We start from the raw sequence: 17448 nt of genomic DNA on the forward strand, positions 1-17448 counted from the left end.
TTCTTGCAGGGTAACTTAGGCTCGAGCTTTGGTACTTGGATTCTTCCAAACCTCACCATTTAAGCTCTCAACTTGCTTTGAATGACCGGTAACGACTCTGTAAGCTTTGATATCAGTCTTTTCATTATAAAGTCTCGTCTTTAAGCGTTTCTCTGGGAAAGTACCTATAAACACACAATAAACATAAATCAGTCTAACAATGGATAGAAGTATTACTTTAGGTCTTAACATATGTATATTTGGGGGCTCGAATATGCAATATTTAGCGCTCATCACGCAGCTACAAAAGTTGGTAGAGTCTGGGCACGCTCAGGAATTAGACAGCACACTGCCAGCAGTAACTTCGATCGATCCAACACTTGCTTCGATCGATCGAAGCTAACATGGCAAGATATTTTTGACACCTGGCAACCTTATCCATTGAGCTGGCACTGCCTTGTTCTCAATCGATTGTAGATATCTTCGATCGATCGGGACTTCCTTCGATCGATCGAAGTTCCTTTAGTACAATTTTCCTGACTTCTTCCAGGTCTTCTCCTTATCTCCAAAACTGAGCTAAAAGGCTCTTTTTAGCCTGTTTGAACCTTATTGACCTGAAATAGACAAAAACACAAATAAGTACTAAGACATGAAAGTAAGATAGATGATTGGACTAAAATACCCTAGCTCAGGTGTTAAAATGTATCGCATTTGAGCACTTATCACAATGCCTTCCTCACTGCCTCTAAATACACCCCCAATTCAAAAGCCGCCACACTGGGCCTAATGGAGTGATGTAAATCATGAATAAACTTCCAAGTCTTCTCATTTTCATCCCTTACCACTTCAGTAGCGAAACATGAAAGAGAAGTGAACTAATTCTCATACTCAGCCACCATCATGTCACCTTGCTCAAGGCAGTCACACTGCATTCTCAATTCCCTCTTTTTAGTCACTAGAAAATATTTTTCTAAGAAAATACCCTTGAAGGTATCCTAACTCATACCATCAATGCCATGAGCACTAGTCATGGTCTTCCACCATATCCTCGTATCCTTAGTAAACTTATACATAGCTGATGTGATCTTTAACTAATCATTGGGCAGCGTCATTGCCCCAAAATGCTTCTCAACCTATTCCAACCAATTTTCCACAACCAATGGGTCCGGACCTCCTTCAAATGACTCCTCATAAGCTTACCAAACTGACTAATACAACGAAGGTTCCTTTTTATCTCTGTCTCCTGTGGTTGAGTAATTAGCTATTGTACCACCTGTTGAATAACGGTACATGCCAAACTCTAAAAAACTGAGGTTACAGCCCTCATTAACAAAGCCTCATCTACTGGTACTTATGGATTAACATCCACTTCTACACTTTGTCCTTGCCCCAATGGAACCGTGTCCTATGGAGATTTCCCTTCATCTACTCTCTCTTCAACTCTACTTGGATCCATCTCTCTATGCCGTCCTTAAGAACAGTACTATAAAAACAAGAAATGGTCGATCAGAATGACTTCATGCTAAGCAGCTCAATCCACGAGCTAAGAGACTCATGCAACCTGTCTGATAGGGACAAAACTCATGCTATCTCAAACGAGAAAATTCCACACTTTCATAGGTTACAACCTTCCATATACAGATACATTATATCATTAAAATAAGTCACAATGGTCATCTGGACCCAAGTTGCATGGTCTTAGAAACAAGAATAATGATTTCACATAATTACCCATTTTGGTTTCGGAGGTTCCCGGAGCTATCCTCACTCAAATGACCATAACTTTTTTTACAATTGGAATCTATGGCTATAATTGATATCATTAGAAAGCTAACTCAAAATCTTTGAAATTAGACTTAAATTTGACCCAATTTGAAGTTTAAATGAGAGAGATATGGCCGTTTGATATCGGAAGTCCGAAGCTGTCCCTGATCTGAATCGGCAGACACTAGTGGGCTATTTAGGTCGACCGAAATAACCCATCAGTTGACCGAAATGGCTCACCAGTCATCCAGTTGTGGCTCTAAAGTTCCCCAAGCTAATGGTTTAGGTCTTAAAAGGTACTGGTCGACCGAAATAACTTACTGGTTGACCGAAATGGCCCAAAAATGCAAATTTTACCCTGTCTAAGTGTTCTAAACACTTGGCATAACCTTTGGTCTCATATACAACCTTGGATATAATTAAAACATGTCCCAAACAACCATAAACATGCATACATTGGTAAAACAAAGTCCATACATCGTTGCAAGGTTGAATTACAACATTATACATTGATATAAACATATTTTACATTAATACGAATACATGAAGGCAACAAGACATAAACTCCTAAATATGTCTATAAAAATGTAGGCACATCATCCTCATCTTCGCGTCAACTCCTGAAATGTTTAAAGAAAGAGATGAGCACCACTGCTCAGTAGAGAATGCCTAAGGCATCGCTCCTAAAGCTGAGTGAGTAAACACATAAAGAAAGGGATGTCGAGACAAGGGGTCATGCTTTCATGGGAAAAATAATAAAGCTCATCAATACATGGCATAGCAATAGCAACTTGTAACAGCATAACCATTTAAATACACAAACAATTCCATCAATGCAACAAATGTTTATGTCGTGGCTCATCCCAAACCAACCCCAAGACCTCTTCCTAGGCATACTTGCCCCATTTCTTTCAACCCAAACCATCTACTAAAAATCACACCATATCCTACAAACTTCAAATGGCACAAGCCAACCGTTCGTCTACCATTTGGTTCACCAACTAGCTATCCCTGGCATATGGCTATCGCTCATCACCATTTCGGGCCTAGCTACCAAAAACTCAAAAACAAGGCAACCGTTTGTCTTCCGTCCATCACATACCTTTTCAACATATACCTCATCCCTCTCACATCATCATTTCCTTCACCAATTCCTCTACCCAATGAATGAGCAAAAATACATCCAAGAATGCATCTAGTTAGTCTCATGAAATGAACATGCCAAAATACATCATCAAATCCATAACACATTAACATGCTTTCATACAATACGAGATTTAACCTTTTGATTCACATGGTTCATTCATCACATACCAATCATGCTTAAAATAGATAAATAACCGTTCAAAGTATAATTGCATATGCTACATCATTTAAATCACATTATCATGAAATTGTCACTCAAGCATACAATTTCTAATAATTGATAACTAAAGCATGTTTGTAAATCATCCATATTAACACCTTAGTATGTTCTTAACTCAACCACATCACAAAAGCTCATATATCATATTTTCACATAGCGAGCATGTAATTACATAATTAAGCATCATCCAAGGTATAGTAAAGGCATGAATTTCTCATATAATCAATAAAATCATTATACATGGTGTCTAAAGTATGCTATATCAAGAGAGTAACACACAAGAACTCACAAAACACCTAGGACTCCATGAATTAGACACCTCTACCTCAAATTGGGATGAAAACCCCAATTCTGCCAAAACCGGACCAACATCTTTGTAAGTCGACTCCGTAGAATGAAAGAGGAGGCAAAGGAGGGCAAAGCACCACTTGAAGCAGCCCCCAAAAGCCTAATAATCACCGCAGCCGAAATCCCCAAAATGCTGCTAACTAAAATCTGAAACCATGATTGCGTAGTTTTTGTCGAGCTCGTCACTTTTCCCTTCTAAGGCGTTAACAAATTCGTACCCGAAGTAGATCAAATCTAAGCTTGAAGCTTAGAAATGAAAAGAAAACAAAAAGAAAGGGAGGAGAGAGAGATCTGCGCATGGAGAGAGAGAGAGAATGAAAAAGAATATCTTAAGTCTCCCTTTTTATACTCAGTCATACCGCGGGTCCCGCCTCCCACTGAAATGCTTAAAACAGCCCGTTTAAGCTCAGACAGTTGCAAATGACTCAACGTAGTACAAAATGTATAAAACTAACATAAACGAAGAACACAGCGATGTCGAAAAATTTCCAAAAACAAAAAATTGCCGTGGGACCCACTCGGCACCTCCCGGGTGCGAAAACCAAAACTAACCGAAATGAACCCAAATGGGTTTCTAAGGGTTCTAAACCTGAAGAAATATCTCACACGACCTCTGGAACACCATGGCATGCATTCCTGTGCACAAATAAAATAAAAAGAAAAATGTCCGAAAAATCAGAAAAATCAGGGACGTCACATGAGTTATCAACATTTTTAAGATGCATTAGTGTATTTCAATCAATTTAGTTTACGAATTGAGTAATTTATGATTATTTTTATTTTTTACCCATAAAAAAAATAGAAAAAAGAAAAAAATTTAAGACTCACTAATTCTTTTTAATGTGCTTTGTACTTCATAGGCATGAGGCGAAATTTATCCAAAATATTGTTCAGGAGATTATAAAAAAATTGGAACATATACCATTATATGTTGCCAAGTATGAAGTGGGGATAGATTCTCGTGTCAAAGAAGTGATCGCTTTGCTAAATAATGGGTCAAAGGATGTGTGCACTATGGGAATTTGTGGAACTGGGGGAATAGGAAAGACAACTATAGCCAAAGTTGTCTTCAATCGAATATTTAATCAATTTGAAGGTTGTTGTTTCCTTAGTGATGTGAAAGAAGTTTCAGAACGATATAATGGTCTAACTAATCTGCAACAACAACTCTTGAATGACACCCTAATGGAAGAAGATATAAAGATGTCTAATGTTCACTATGGGATCAATGTGATAAAGAAAAGATTATGTTACAAGAAGGTCCTGGTAGTTCTTGACAATGTGGATAGTTTGAAGCAATTAGAAAGTTTAGCAGGAGCAAATGATTGGTTTGGTTTTGGAAGTAGGATCATTGTAACAACCAGAAATGAACGTTTATTAGTGGAGCATAAAGTAGATGAAATGTACAAGGTTGAGTTGTTGAATAACGATGAAGCTCTTCAACTTTTTAGTTGGCATGCTTTCACTAACAACCATCCCTTGGAGGATTATCGGGAACTCTCAGAAAGTGTAGTAAATTATGCCAAAGGCCTTCCATTAGCTCTTCAAGTTTTGGGTTCTTTTTTATTTAAAAGAAGTATAAAAGAATGGGAAGATGAACTGGATAATTTGAAAATAATTCCCAATGAGCAAATTCATGATGTTCTTAAGATAAGTTTTGATGGCCTTAACGACATAGAGAAGGATTTATTCCTTGACATTGCTTGTTTCTTCAAAGGCTATGACAAAGATTATGTAATGGATATATTGGGCAGTAAAGGGTTTCACCCACGAATTCCAATTCTTATTGAACGGTCATTGATAACTATCTCATCATACAACGAGCTGTGCATGCATGATTTGTTACAAGAAATGGGTAAGGAAATTGTTCGTCAAGAATCACCTGATGATCCTGGCAAACGAAGTAGGTTGTGGTTTTATAAAGATATCTATAAAGTGTTCAGAGAGAATACGGTACATTCTAACTCCATATAAGTTCATTTGTAATTTTGATATTCATGTTGTGCAAAAAAAATTAGATTTCTTTATCTTTTTCCATCTAAACAATTGTAAACTTGGATAATTTTAAGGTTTTAACATTGCATGGTAACATTCACAATGTTCTTGGTGATCAGGTGACCGAAACAATTAAAGGCATTATGCTACACATGCCTCATCGTCATCTACGAGAGAAATTATATGTAAATGTCGATGTCTTTGAGAAGATGAAGAAACTAAAACTGCTTAAACTCAGTGGGATAAGACCTTGTGGATACCTTACATATATTTCAAATGAATTATGTTATCTCGATTGGGATGATTATCCTGCTAAGTTTTTGCCATCCAATTTCCGTCCAAAAAATCTTGTTCAACTTCGCCTTTATCACAACCAAATCAAAGAAATATCATCAAGTATCAAGGTATGATCAGAGTTTATTTATACAATTATTTACATATGAATAGTATTGTCGGGTTTTATTAAAACTGATTGATTTATTTCATTACTTGTTTCCTTTCCAGTTTCTAGAGAAGTTAAAATACCTTGATCTCGGTCTCTCCTTATATTTGTATAAAACTCCTGACTTGTCTAGTCTCCCATATCTTGAGAAATTAAATCTTTATGGATGTAAAAATCTAAATGAGGTCCACAAGTCGATTGGAGTTCACGAGAGGCTTGTTAGTTTGGATCTGGGGCACTGTAGAAATCTGAGGAGTCTAACGAAAAGCATCAAGTTGGAAAAGTTGGAATCTTTGAATTTATCAGGATGCTTAAAACTTGAGAAGTTTCCGGAGATTCAGGGGCATATGGATCGTTTGCGAAAACTTTATTTGCACGAAACTGCAATAAAAGGTTTGCCTTCATCAATTGAGCTTCTTGAAGGGCTTCAGAAATTATCGGTAGGTGATTGCCGAAAGCTTAAAAGGGTTCCAAGCAACATTTTTTCTCGAATGAAGGATTTAAAATCCCTTCGCATGGGAGGAACTGCTATAGAACAGTTACCATCGTCCATTGTGCAGTTGTGTAACCTTAGTCACCTTGACCTAAGTGATTTACAAAAAAGGTCTCCCAAAACGCCAAATTCATTGGTGCCATTTTCATTGGTGCGAAAGAGAACTCCTTCTGCTTCAACTAATTATTTGCAACTGGAACTGCTCCCCGCTTTGAGCACTTTATTCAGATTAAATTTAAGTGGAAGCAATTTGTCTAGCATACCAACAAGCCTCATTCAACTCAAATGTCTGAGATACCTTGATTTGGAAGATTGCACAAGGCTCCGAACGTTGACTTCACTTCCGTCATCTATTGAATATGTGAATGCACATGGCTGCAAATCATTGGAACGGTATTGGATTAATCCACCAAGTGGAATTGGTCCAAACAATCGCCAATTCAGATTCAGTGAGTGCCACAAATTGGTTATGGATGAGATGGAGAACATGCCAAATATATCATCACAAACTCAGCTTCAGGTTAATTACTTTACCTCTCTCTCTTTCTATTTATGTATTCAAAACTTGGGGATCTTTATTGTGTGCGTGCATGGAACAGGGAATTCGCTGTATCAGTTTTCCGGGAAGTGAGATTCCGCAATGGTTTAGTCATAAGAGTGAAGTTGAGGGGTCTTCTTTGTCTTTGGTGGTAGATCATCTATTTTCTTACAATAACGTCAAAGGAATTGCCATCTGTGCTGTTTTGGAATTTCATGCAATTTCCTCGTCGATTATGTTAGATCTCAAAATCAACGGTTATCCCGTGCACCCAATAACTTATTATTGGAATGATGTTATTTTGTGTAAAGGCAATCATGTTATTTTGACGAAGGTAACTGAATACCACGGTCATGGCGTGAACTCTAGACACAAACAACCAATTAAAAATTTGATGAAGAAGAGACCAAAGCTCAGCCCAGGCCCTCCCAATATTTGTGATGATGCCAGCTGTTACATTCAGGCTTCAGTTTTATCAATTGACGAAAACAACACTAGACAAGAAAAGAAGGTGAAGAAAATGGGTATCCATCTAATTATGGAGGAGCAAGGTGAAGGTGAAGGTGAGTAGACCCACCCAATAATCATCATATCATACTTTCATCACTCTCTTCAAACTCAATTCTTAAAATCGTACCAACATTTTGAACTATCATATTTTTCATATATAATTAATTAATTGATTACTGTATTTGATTGTTGCAATTTTGTAGGTTAACACACAGAAATCCTAGAAGACATTTGTATGTTTGTGGAGCACCATCCTAGCATTAAGAGGCAAAGGAAGGATCATTTGGATACTTTTGATTCTCATTTTTGTATACAAGAAGCTCTGCATGTCTGTTGTAATAACAATTTCAATTGTGATGAAAAATGTTTTGTTGGTACGTACCAAAATCTTTTTGGTCATATATGGATTATAATTTCACATGGACTCCTGAAAATTTTTATTTATAGTGATCACATGTCATATTACAAATGACTTCCTAGTAATACTGATGGGTCACTTTTCATGGTGGTCTTGCCGGTGATCTTGACGAAGGGTGATGAATATCTGGTGGTAATGGCAGCAGCAATGGTTCAATGATGGTTCAATGAGGAAGGGTGATGAATATCTGGTCATTGGAACTGCTCTCCGCTTTGAGCACTCTATCTGTTTTAAATTTAAGTGGAAGCAATTTCTCTAGCATACCAACAAGCCTCATTCAACTCAAATGTATGGAAAGCCTTCATTGGGAAGATTGCACCCAATAATCATCATATCATACTTCCATCACTCTCTTTAAACTTAATTTCTCAATTCTTAAAATCATACCAACACTTCCAAATATTATAATTTTCATATATACAGCAATTAATGAATTACTATATTTGATTGTTGCAATTTTGTAGGCTAACACAGAAATTCTAGAAGACAGTTGTATGTTTGTGGAGCAGCATTAAGAGGTAAAGAAAGGATCATTTGGATACTTTTGATTGTCATTTTCGTCCACGTTTGTTTTGATTGTCAATTTTGTGTGCAAGAAGCTCTGTCTGTTGTAATAACAATTTCAATTGTGATGGAAAATGTTTTATTAATACATACCAAAATTGACACCTATGAATTTGTCTATTAAGCAAATTGACCTTAAACCGCCCAGGACAGAATTTTTGACTCATATAATAATTCATTCAGTGAAGATGCACTTAATCCTTTTAAAGCATAATTTTGAAACAGAGAAGTAACAAAATATATTCATCAAAATATAATAAAATTTTCAGAAATAATATGTTTCATGAGCTCAACATTCAATCTGCATCAAATTGTGCAAATAATCCAAATTAAGTTCAAATTATTATTTTTTGAAAGCACAGCTTTATTCTTGAATTTAATCTCCAAAATGCCCGAACCATTTAAAAATTTGTGCCATATGCATATCACTTTCTCTTTTCACATCTATTTAGGTGTGGGATCCAATGCCGGTTCATCATTTGAAGGAGTAAAATGATCATTTTACCTTTGATATTCTGGGGTCCGGGTAAGGATGGGATAGCGATTCGAATCCTCAAATTCGGATAATTACGGTCCATGTGTCGTTACAATAAAACCAAACTTTCTAACATTTTCTTTCCATTCAACTTGACACCTTTTGATTCCCATGTGACATTGCCCACAAAAAAAAAGCTTGGAAAGTTCCCACTTTCGCTCTCTAAAGTAAAGCACAGTGTATAGGAAGGAAATGATTCTTAACCAACCGTTATATTATTTAATTATTAAATAATTGTCCTAATTAATTGTTGATGCATAAATTTTATTTTCGCTATTTCTTGTTAAATGCATTTTTTGACTTGTATGATTTGCTATTGTAATAGAATTGTTGACCCATCCAAGTGTTAAAATGAAAACTGATATACTGATTATAATTGAATTGTAAATTTGCATAGATGACTAGTGAAATAATTACTATATCAAAACTATTGCAATTTATACTCGTTGATTGACATGAAATTAAAATTATGTGAAGTTTTTAGTGTGTATATTTTAAGGCGTTTGAATAGGGACTCATTGCAGGTCCATCTATAGAGAGATCACTACGCTAGTTCGACAGAAATTACTCACCGTAAAGGTCAAAGATTCTTCACTTGCTCGATCGCTACAACTTGATTGGGATCTGCCGGCGTTCATTCGTCCACCGCCGGAGCCTCCAGATCGGGTGAATTAGGGGCTTGGCCAAGCCCTAGCAGCTTCTCACCGGATGATTGATATGGCTGATACATGTATAGTCTAGGGTTCTCTAGGTTAGGAATGTTTTGTGCTATTGTTGGGCTTGGGCCTGTTGTTTCTACACTTTGTTAACTTTTGGACTTGTAATCTTTTACTGTCTTCGCTTGGATATCCACGATCGTGGGCCTCCGCGGCTATTGGGCTGTAAATTTTTTGTATCTATTTAATATACATCTATCTTACCTTCAAAAAAACAAAAAATAAAAATAAATAAATAACAACAACAACAACTTGACACCTTTATGTCGCGAATCTAAAAATGTATAATGGGGTGGACTAATCTATTTAGGGGTGTACTAATACTATTAATTATTTATTTTTTTATTTTATTAAACTAAAATTACCTCTAATAAATAAATATATATATATATATATATATATAGATCCATCCTGAATCCGCCCTGGTGCCCAAGCACCGACTTGACACATTTGTTTTTGGCATTCAACCGGACAACTTCTGTGAAGGACCCCCACAAAAGATGACTCCCATGTGAAATTGTACAATGCTTTTGGAAAATTAAATCTTTGGAAATCTTTCTTCAGCCTAATATGACCCTCCTACACTTTTTTCACAGCTAAAAAGGTATTTGCTTTAATCAATAAAGTTCATGAAAATTTATCATCAACTTCTTACCATTTACAGTCTCTCTCTAAAAGTAGAAGTGCAGTATAGTATGGGAACGAAATTGCTTGGATATGATTCTTAGCCAACAATTATGTCATTCTTGATAGGGGTAATTTGCTTTGATCAATAAAATTCATATTAGTATTTTTTTTTATATTACTTATATGCCTTACTAATTTAATTTTTCCAGTTATACATTCCTAAAATAATACTATTCCGCCCTCCCCAAATTACTAAAAAAATATCATTTGGGGTAATTTTCTTGACACTATTATTATGTCCAAGCACCGACTTGACATAATTTTCTTTCCATTCAATTTGACACCTTTTTGTGAAGAACCCCGCAATGTTGAGAAGTTGCGTAGCATTTTATTTATTTATCTCATGTTATTTTAATAGATTATTTCTTATTTCAATGTGTAGTTATATATCTCTCTCTATGTTATTAAATTTGAAACGGAGAAATATTGAGCTTCAGAGTGGCTTATAGAAGTGAGTTTTGACAAAGGGAGATTAGACCACTCAGTAAAATCTGGCTTATAGAAGTGAGTTTTGACAAAGGGAGATTAGACCACTCAGTAAAATCCAACCAAACAAGGCCCTACCATCATCCATATATTTCTTCTCTCTTTAAAGATTTCTGGGTTTTATTACTATAATCCAACCAAACAAGGCCCTACCCTCCACACAATGTACACTTATGTTATTGGACAAGATTGAAAGCTCCAACTACTCCCATTAAGAGAAGGGCGCAAATCCCCTGATGTTCATTACCCTACAGCCCCCTGCTGTGAGCTGATTAATGTCGTGTTTGGCTTGGCACAAGAAAAAGAAGTCCACAAATGGCACAGTACCTTAACGTGCCAACTGTAAAGCCAAAAAAAAAAAAAAAAAACAAAAAAATAACAAAAAGGAAAGTTGAAATAAGCTGCCGCCCCCGCGCTTCTGCAGTTTCACTTTCCCCTTCTTCCCTTTTCCTTTGTTATTTCCCTCCTTCCTTTTTCATTTTGTTCATTATTTCTTTTTAATTTCTTTAATCCAAATCCTAATTCGTCTCTCTTTGTTCCATAAAAAAAACATATTGCTTTTGAATTCCTTTTTTTTATTGAAAACCCTATTTCCTCTCTCCTCTATTCTTATTTTTTTACTATCTTTTTTGAATCAAAACCCAGATTGCAGTGTGCTGATTTCTTCAATGCAATGTCAGCTCTTCATCTACAGGAAGGAAATCTACAATGGACCTGATGTGGTATCTACAATTGTTCTCATAAATGCTTAATTGTTGGTAAGTCTTAATACATGTTATTAATATTGTGCATTTAATATATTGTTCATTTACAGTGAAATTATTGTTTCAAACGGAACAATGTAGATTTGGAAAATTTATGATTCTTTCATTTGTCATCGATCTGTCATTGTAATGAATGTAAAATCTTCCATAATTGATTTTTAGAACTAAATTGGCTTCAGTAGGTATGAATGTGTTATCAAAAAAAAAAAAAAAAAAAAAAAAAAAAATGGTATTAAATGTATGCGGCAATTAGACATTTTAGAGGCTAATATTTGATATTTATAAGAAAAAAAAAATTGCGAAGTTTAACAAATACGGACTCTGATCACCTTCACCATCAAAATAAGCTATTCACACAGTACTGACTAACTTATGTCACACATAAATTTAAGAATTTATGATTATTTCATTTGTCATCTGTTAGTGTAAACTATGATATTTTTTAGTTGAAATTGGCATTGGTTAAGCATTATAATGAATCTGAAATCTTGGATAATTGTAGGATTTTTTCTATAATCATAAATAAGCATTCTAGTGAATGTAAAATCTTCCATAATTATTTTTTTTAACTGAGTTCGCTTCATTAGGTACCAATGTGTTATCCAAATATTTTGTCTTCTCATGTATGCGGCAATTACACATTTCACAGATTATTATGTGACATTTATAAGAAAAAAAAACATTGTGAAGTTTAATAAGTAGGGACACTGATCACCTTTACCATCAAATTAAGTTATTCACACAGTTCTGCAAAACTAATTTCATAACTCTGCCAAACTAATTTCACACCTAAATTTAGCATTTTTTAATTCTTTCATTTGTCATCCGTTAGTGTAAATTATGATATTTTTTAACTTGAAATTAATAATGTTAAGCATTCTAGTGTATTTAAAATCTTGGATAATTGTAGGATTTTCTTCCATAATCTTAAATAACAATTCTAGTGAATGTAAAATCTTCCATAATTGTTTTTTTTAACAGAGTTGGCTTCATTAGGTACCAATGTGTTATCCAAATATTTTGTCTTCTCATATATGCGGCAATTACACATTTCACAGGTTATTATATGATATTTATGAGGGAAAAAAAACACTGTGAAGTTTAATAAGTAGGGACACTGATCACCTTCACCATCAAATTAAGTTGTTGACACAGTTCTGCGAAACTAATTTCACACCTAATTTTAACATTTTTTAATTCTTTCATTTTTCATCCGTTATGTAAATTATAATATTTTTTTACTTGAAATTGACATTAGTTAAGCATTCTAGTGTATTTGAAATCTTGGATAATTGTAAGATTTACTTCTATAATCTTCAATAACCATTCTAGTGAATGTAAAATCTTCCATAATTGTGTTTTTTAACTGAGTTTGCTTAATTTGGTACCAATGTATTATCCACATATTTTGTCTTCTCATGTATGCGGCAATTACACATTTCACATGTTATTATGTAATATTTATGAGGAAAAAAACATTACGAAGTTTAATAAGTAGGGACACTGATCACCTTCACCATCAAATTAACTTATTCACACAGTTCTGCAAAACTAATTTCACACCTCTAAAAAACTAATTTCACACCTAAAGTTAACATTTTTTAGTTCTTTCATTTGTCATCGGTTAGTGTAAATTATGATATTTTTTTTATTTGAAATTGACATTGGTTAAGCATTATAGTGTATTTGAAATCTTGGATAGTTGTAGGATTTTCTTCTATAATCTTCAATAACCATTCTAGTGAATGTAAAATCTTCCATAATTGTTTTTTTTTAACTAAGTTGGCTTCATTAGGTACCAATGTGTTATCCAAATATTTTGTTTTCTCATGTATGCGGCAATTACGCATTTCACAGGTTATTATGTGATATTTATGAGGAAAAAAACATTGTGAAGTTTAATAAGTATGGACACTGATCACCTTCACCATCAAAATAAGTTATTCACATAGTTCTGCAAAACTAATTTCACACCTCTGCAAAACTAATTTCACGCCTAAAGTTAACATTTTTTAATTCTTTCATTTGTCATCTGTTAGTGTAAATTATGATATTTTTTTTACTTAAAATTGACATTGGTTAAGCATTCTAGCATATTTGAAATCTTGGATAATTGTACGATTTTCTTCTATAATCTTCAATAACCATTCTAGTAAATGTAAAATCTTCCATAATTATTATTTTTAACTGAGTTGGCTTCATTAGGAACCAATGTGTTATTCAAATATTTTGTCTTCTCATGTATGTGGCAATTACACATTTCACAGGTTATTATGTGACATTTATGAGAAAAAAAAAAAACATTGTGAAGTTTAATAAGTAGGGACACTAATCACCTTCACCATCAAATTAAGTTATTCACATAGTTCTACAAAACTAATTTCATAACTCAGACAAACTAATTTCACGCCTAAATTTAACATAATTTAATTATTTCATTTGTCATCCGTTAGTGTAAATTATGATATTTTTTTACTTGAAAATTGACAATGGTTAAGCATTCTAGTGTATTTGAAATCTTGGATAATTGTAGGATTTTATTCCATAATCTTCAATAACCATTTTAGTGAATGTAAAATCTTCCATAATTGTTTTTTTTAACTGAGTTGGCTTCATTAGGTACCAATGTGTTATCCAAATATTTTGTCTTTTCATGTATGCGGCAATTACCCATTTCACAGGTTATTATGTGATATTTATGAGAAAGAAAAAAAAAACACTGTGAAGTTTAATAAGTAGGGACACTGATCACCTTCACCATCAAATTAAGTTATTCACACAGTTCTAGAAAACTAATTTCATAACTCAGACAAACTAATTTCACTCCTAAATTTAACATTTTTTAATTATTTCATTTGTCATCCGTTAGTGTAAATTATGATATTTTTTTAATTGAAATTGACAATGGTTAAGGATTCTAGTGTATTTGAAATCTTGGATAATTGTAGGATTTTCTTCCCTAATCTTCAATAACCATTCTAGTGAATGTAAAATCTTCCATAATTGTTTTTTTTAACTGTGTTGGGTTTATTAGGTACCAATGTGTTATCCAAATATTTTGTCTTCTCATGTATGCAGCAATTACCCATTTCACAGGTTATTATGTGACATTTATGAGAAAAAATACATTGTGAAGTTTAATAAGTAGGGACACTGATCACTTTCACCATCAAATTATGTTATTCACAAAGCTCTGCTAAACTAATTTCACACCTCTGCTAAACTAATTTCACACCTAAATTTAACATTTTTTAATTATTTCATTTGTCATCTGTTAGTGTAAATTATGATATTTTTTTACTTGAAATTGACATTGGTTAAGCATTCTAGCGTATTTGAAATCTTGGATAATTGTAGAATTTTTTTTCTATAATGTTCAATAACCATTCTAGTGAATGTAAAATTTTCCATAATTGTTTTTTTTTTAACTGAGTTGGTTTTATTAGATACCAATGTGCTATCCAAATATTTTGTCTTCTCATGTATGCGGCAATTACGCATTTCACAAGTTATTATGTGATATTTATGAGAAAAAAAACATTATGAAGTTTAATAAGTATGGAGACTGATCACCTTCACCATCAAAATAAGCTATTCACACAGTTCTGCAAAACTAATTTCACACCTAAATTTAACATTTTTTAATTCTTTCATTTGTCATCTGTTAGTTTAAATTATGATTTTTTTTTTTACTTGAAATTGACATTGGTTAAACATTCTAGCGTATTTGAAATCTTGGATAATTGTAGGATTTTCTTCTATAATCTTCAATAACCATTCTAATGAATGTAAAACCTTCCATAATTATTTTTTTCAACTGAGTTGGCTTCATTAGGTACGAATGTGTTATCCAAATATTTTGTCTTCTCATGTATGCGGCAATTACACATTTCACAGGTTATTATGTGACATTTATGAGAAAAAATACATTGTAAGTTTAATAAGTAGGGACACTGATCACCTTCACCATCAAATTAAGTTATTCACATAGTTCTGCAAAACTAATTTCACACCTCTGCAAAACTAATTTTACACCTAAATTTAACATTTTTTAATTCTTTCATTTGTCATCCGTTAGTGTAAATTATGATATTTTTTTTACTTGAAATTGACATTGGTTAAGCATTCTAACGTATTTGAAATCTTGGATAATTGTAGGATTTTCTTCTATAATCTTTAATAACCATTCTAGTGAATGTAAAATCTTCCATAATTGTTTTTTTTAACTGAGTTGGCTTCATTAGGTACCAATGTGTTATCCAAATATTTTGTCTTCTCATGTATGTGGCAATTACACATTTCACAGGTTATTATGTGACATTTATGAGAAAAAATACCTTGTGAAGTTTAATAAGTAGGGATACTGATCACCTTCACCATCAAATTAAGTTATTCACACAGTTCAGCAAAACTAATTTCACACCTAAATTTAACATTTTTTAATTCTTTCATTTGTCATCCGTCAGTGTAAATTATGATATTTTTTTACTTGAAATTGACATTGGTTAAGCATTATAGCGTTTTTGAAATCTTGGATAATTGTAAGATTTTTTTCTATAATCTTCCATAATTTTTTTTTTTTTTTTTAACTGAGTTGACTTCATTAGGTACTAATGTGTTATCCAAATATTTTGTCTTCTCTTGTATGCGGCAATTACGCATTTCACAGGTTATTATGTGATATTTATGAGGAAAAAAATATTGTGAAGTCTAATAAGTAGGGACACTAATCACCTTCACCATCAAAATAAGCTATTCACACAGTTCTGCAAACTAATTTCACACCTCTGCAAAACTAATTTCACACCTAAAGTTAACAATTTTTAATTCTTTTATTTGTCATCAGTTATTGTAAATTATAATATTTTTTAACTTGAAATTGACATTGGTTAAGCATTCTAGTGTATCTGAAATCTTGGATAATTGTACGATTTTTTAGCCCTTTTCATTAGTTTGGTAAATATTTAGTATTTTTTTTTTTTTTGTCACAAGTTATAGAAACTAACTTTAACGTTTTGATGGACCTTTTGCTTCTTGTAGCATTCATACTGAAGTTATCCCAATGGACGACGACTTAAGTACTAATGATGTGAGAACAAGCGTTCTAATCGTTGCCGAAATCAATATTTCTGAAAACTTAGTAGCAGAAGTTGTCAATCCCATTGACATAGAATTCACACCAAAATTGAACATGCAGTTTGACACTGAGGGTGAAGCATACGACTTTTACAATGCTTATGGGGGTAAAGTTGGATTCAGTATTCGTAAGGATTATGCAAATAAAAGGCGTAAGATAGCAAATATTACAACAAGCAAGTTTGTGTGTTCCAAACAAGGTTTTAGGGTGAAGGACAAGAGGGATATCCATACAAGAAAGCCCAGGGCTGAAACTTGAACCGGTTGTGGTGCACTGATGCAAATTAGATATGACCGCAAGAAGGGAAAGTATGTTGCATATAATTTTTTCGAATCTCACAATCATCCTATGATAATTGAAAAATGCACACATATGATGCCATCACAACGAAGAATAAGTGTTGCCCAAGCAATTGATGTGGAATTGGCCTGCCAATCTGGAGTTCCACTCAGTAATGCATTTGAGTTAATGAGTAGGCAGGCTGGTGGGATGCAATCAATTAGCTACACTAAAGTTGATCAACAAAATTTTCTAAGCACAAGAAGACAGAGTGAGTTAGAATACAGAGAGAAGACATGGCTGATGAATTATTTCAAAATTCAATCTTACGAGAATCCTTCATTTTTCCACACCGTGCAATTGGATAGCGATGAAATGATAACTAATATCTTCTGGGTAGATTAGAGAATGATAATTGACTATGGGC

General features: G+C 33.6%; 2 protein-coding genes across 2 annotated transcripts in view; both read left to right on the plus strand.

The window, feature by feature from the left end:
* The window catches only part of LOC132314140 (disease resistance protein RUN1-like), a 41651-nt gene extending 33709 nt beyond the window's left edge, over positions 1 to 7942 (plus strand). Inside the window, exons 2-6 of the mRNA XM_059813039.1 lie at positions 4318 to 5410; positions 5527 to 5856; positions 5957 to 6907; positions 6987 to 7488; positions 7639 to 7942. Coding sequence (XP_059669022.1) covers positions 4318 to 5410; positions 5527 to 5856; positions 5957 to 6907; positions 6987 to 7488; positions 7639 to 7643 — 2881 coding nt within the window. The 3' untranslated portion in view covers positions 7644 to 7942. The remainder of the gene's footprint in view (positions 1 to 4317; positions 5411 to 5526; positions 5857 to 5956; positions 6908 to 6986; positions 7489 to 7638) is intronic.
* Positions 7943 to 16667: 8725 nt separating this feature from the next.
* LOC132314141 (protein FAR1-RELATED SEQUENCE 5-like) lies at positions 16668 to 17426 on the plus strand. The gene is made up of 2 exons (XM_059813040.1): positions 16668 to 16921; positions 17030 to 17426. Exons 1-2 carry the CDS (start codon positions 16668 to 16670, stop codon positions 17424 to 17426), a joined length of 651 nt encoding a protein of 216 aa, XP_059669023.1.
* Positions 17427 to 17448: the final 22 nt, after the last annotated feature.

The sequence above is a fragment of the Cornus florida genome, unplaced genomic scaffold (assembly GCF_030987335.1).
Source record: "Cornus florida cultivar Cherokee Brave unplaced genomic scaffold, ASM3098733v1 CherokeeBrave_3.0.0_Hap2_Chr06, whole genome shotgun sequence".
NCBI lineage: Eukaryota > Viridiplantae > Streptophyta > Magnoliopsida > Cornales > Cornaceae > Cornus > Cornus florida.

What these genes read in the sequence shown, in the direction of transcription:
- LOC132314141 (XM_059813040.1), top strand. Translation starts at nt 16,668, where the DNA reads ATGGACGACGACTTAAGTACTAATGATGTGAGAACAAGCGTTCTAATC. An exon ending in GCAAATATTACAACAAGCAA is followed by an intron (nt 16,922 to 17,029) that starts GTTTGTGTGTTC and finishes GATGCAAATTAG; the next exon opens with ATATGACCGCAAGAAGGGAA.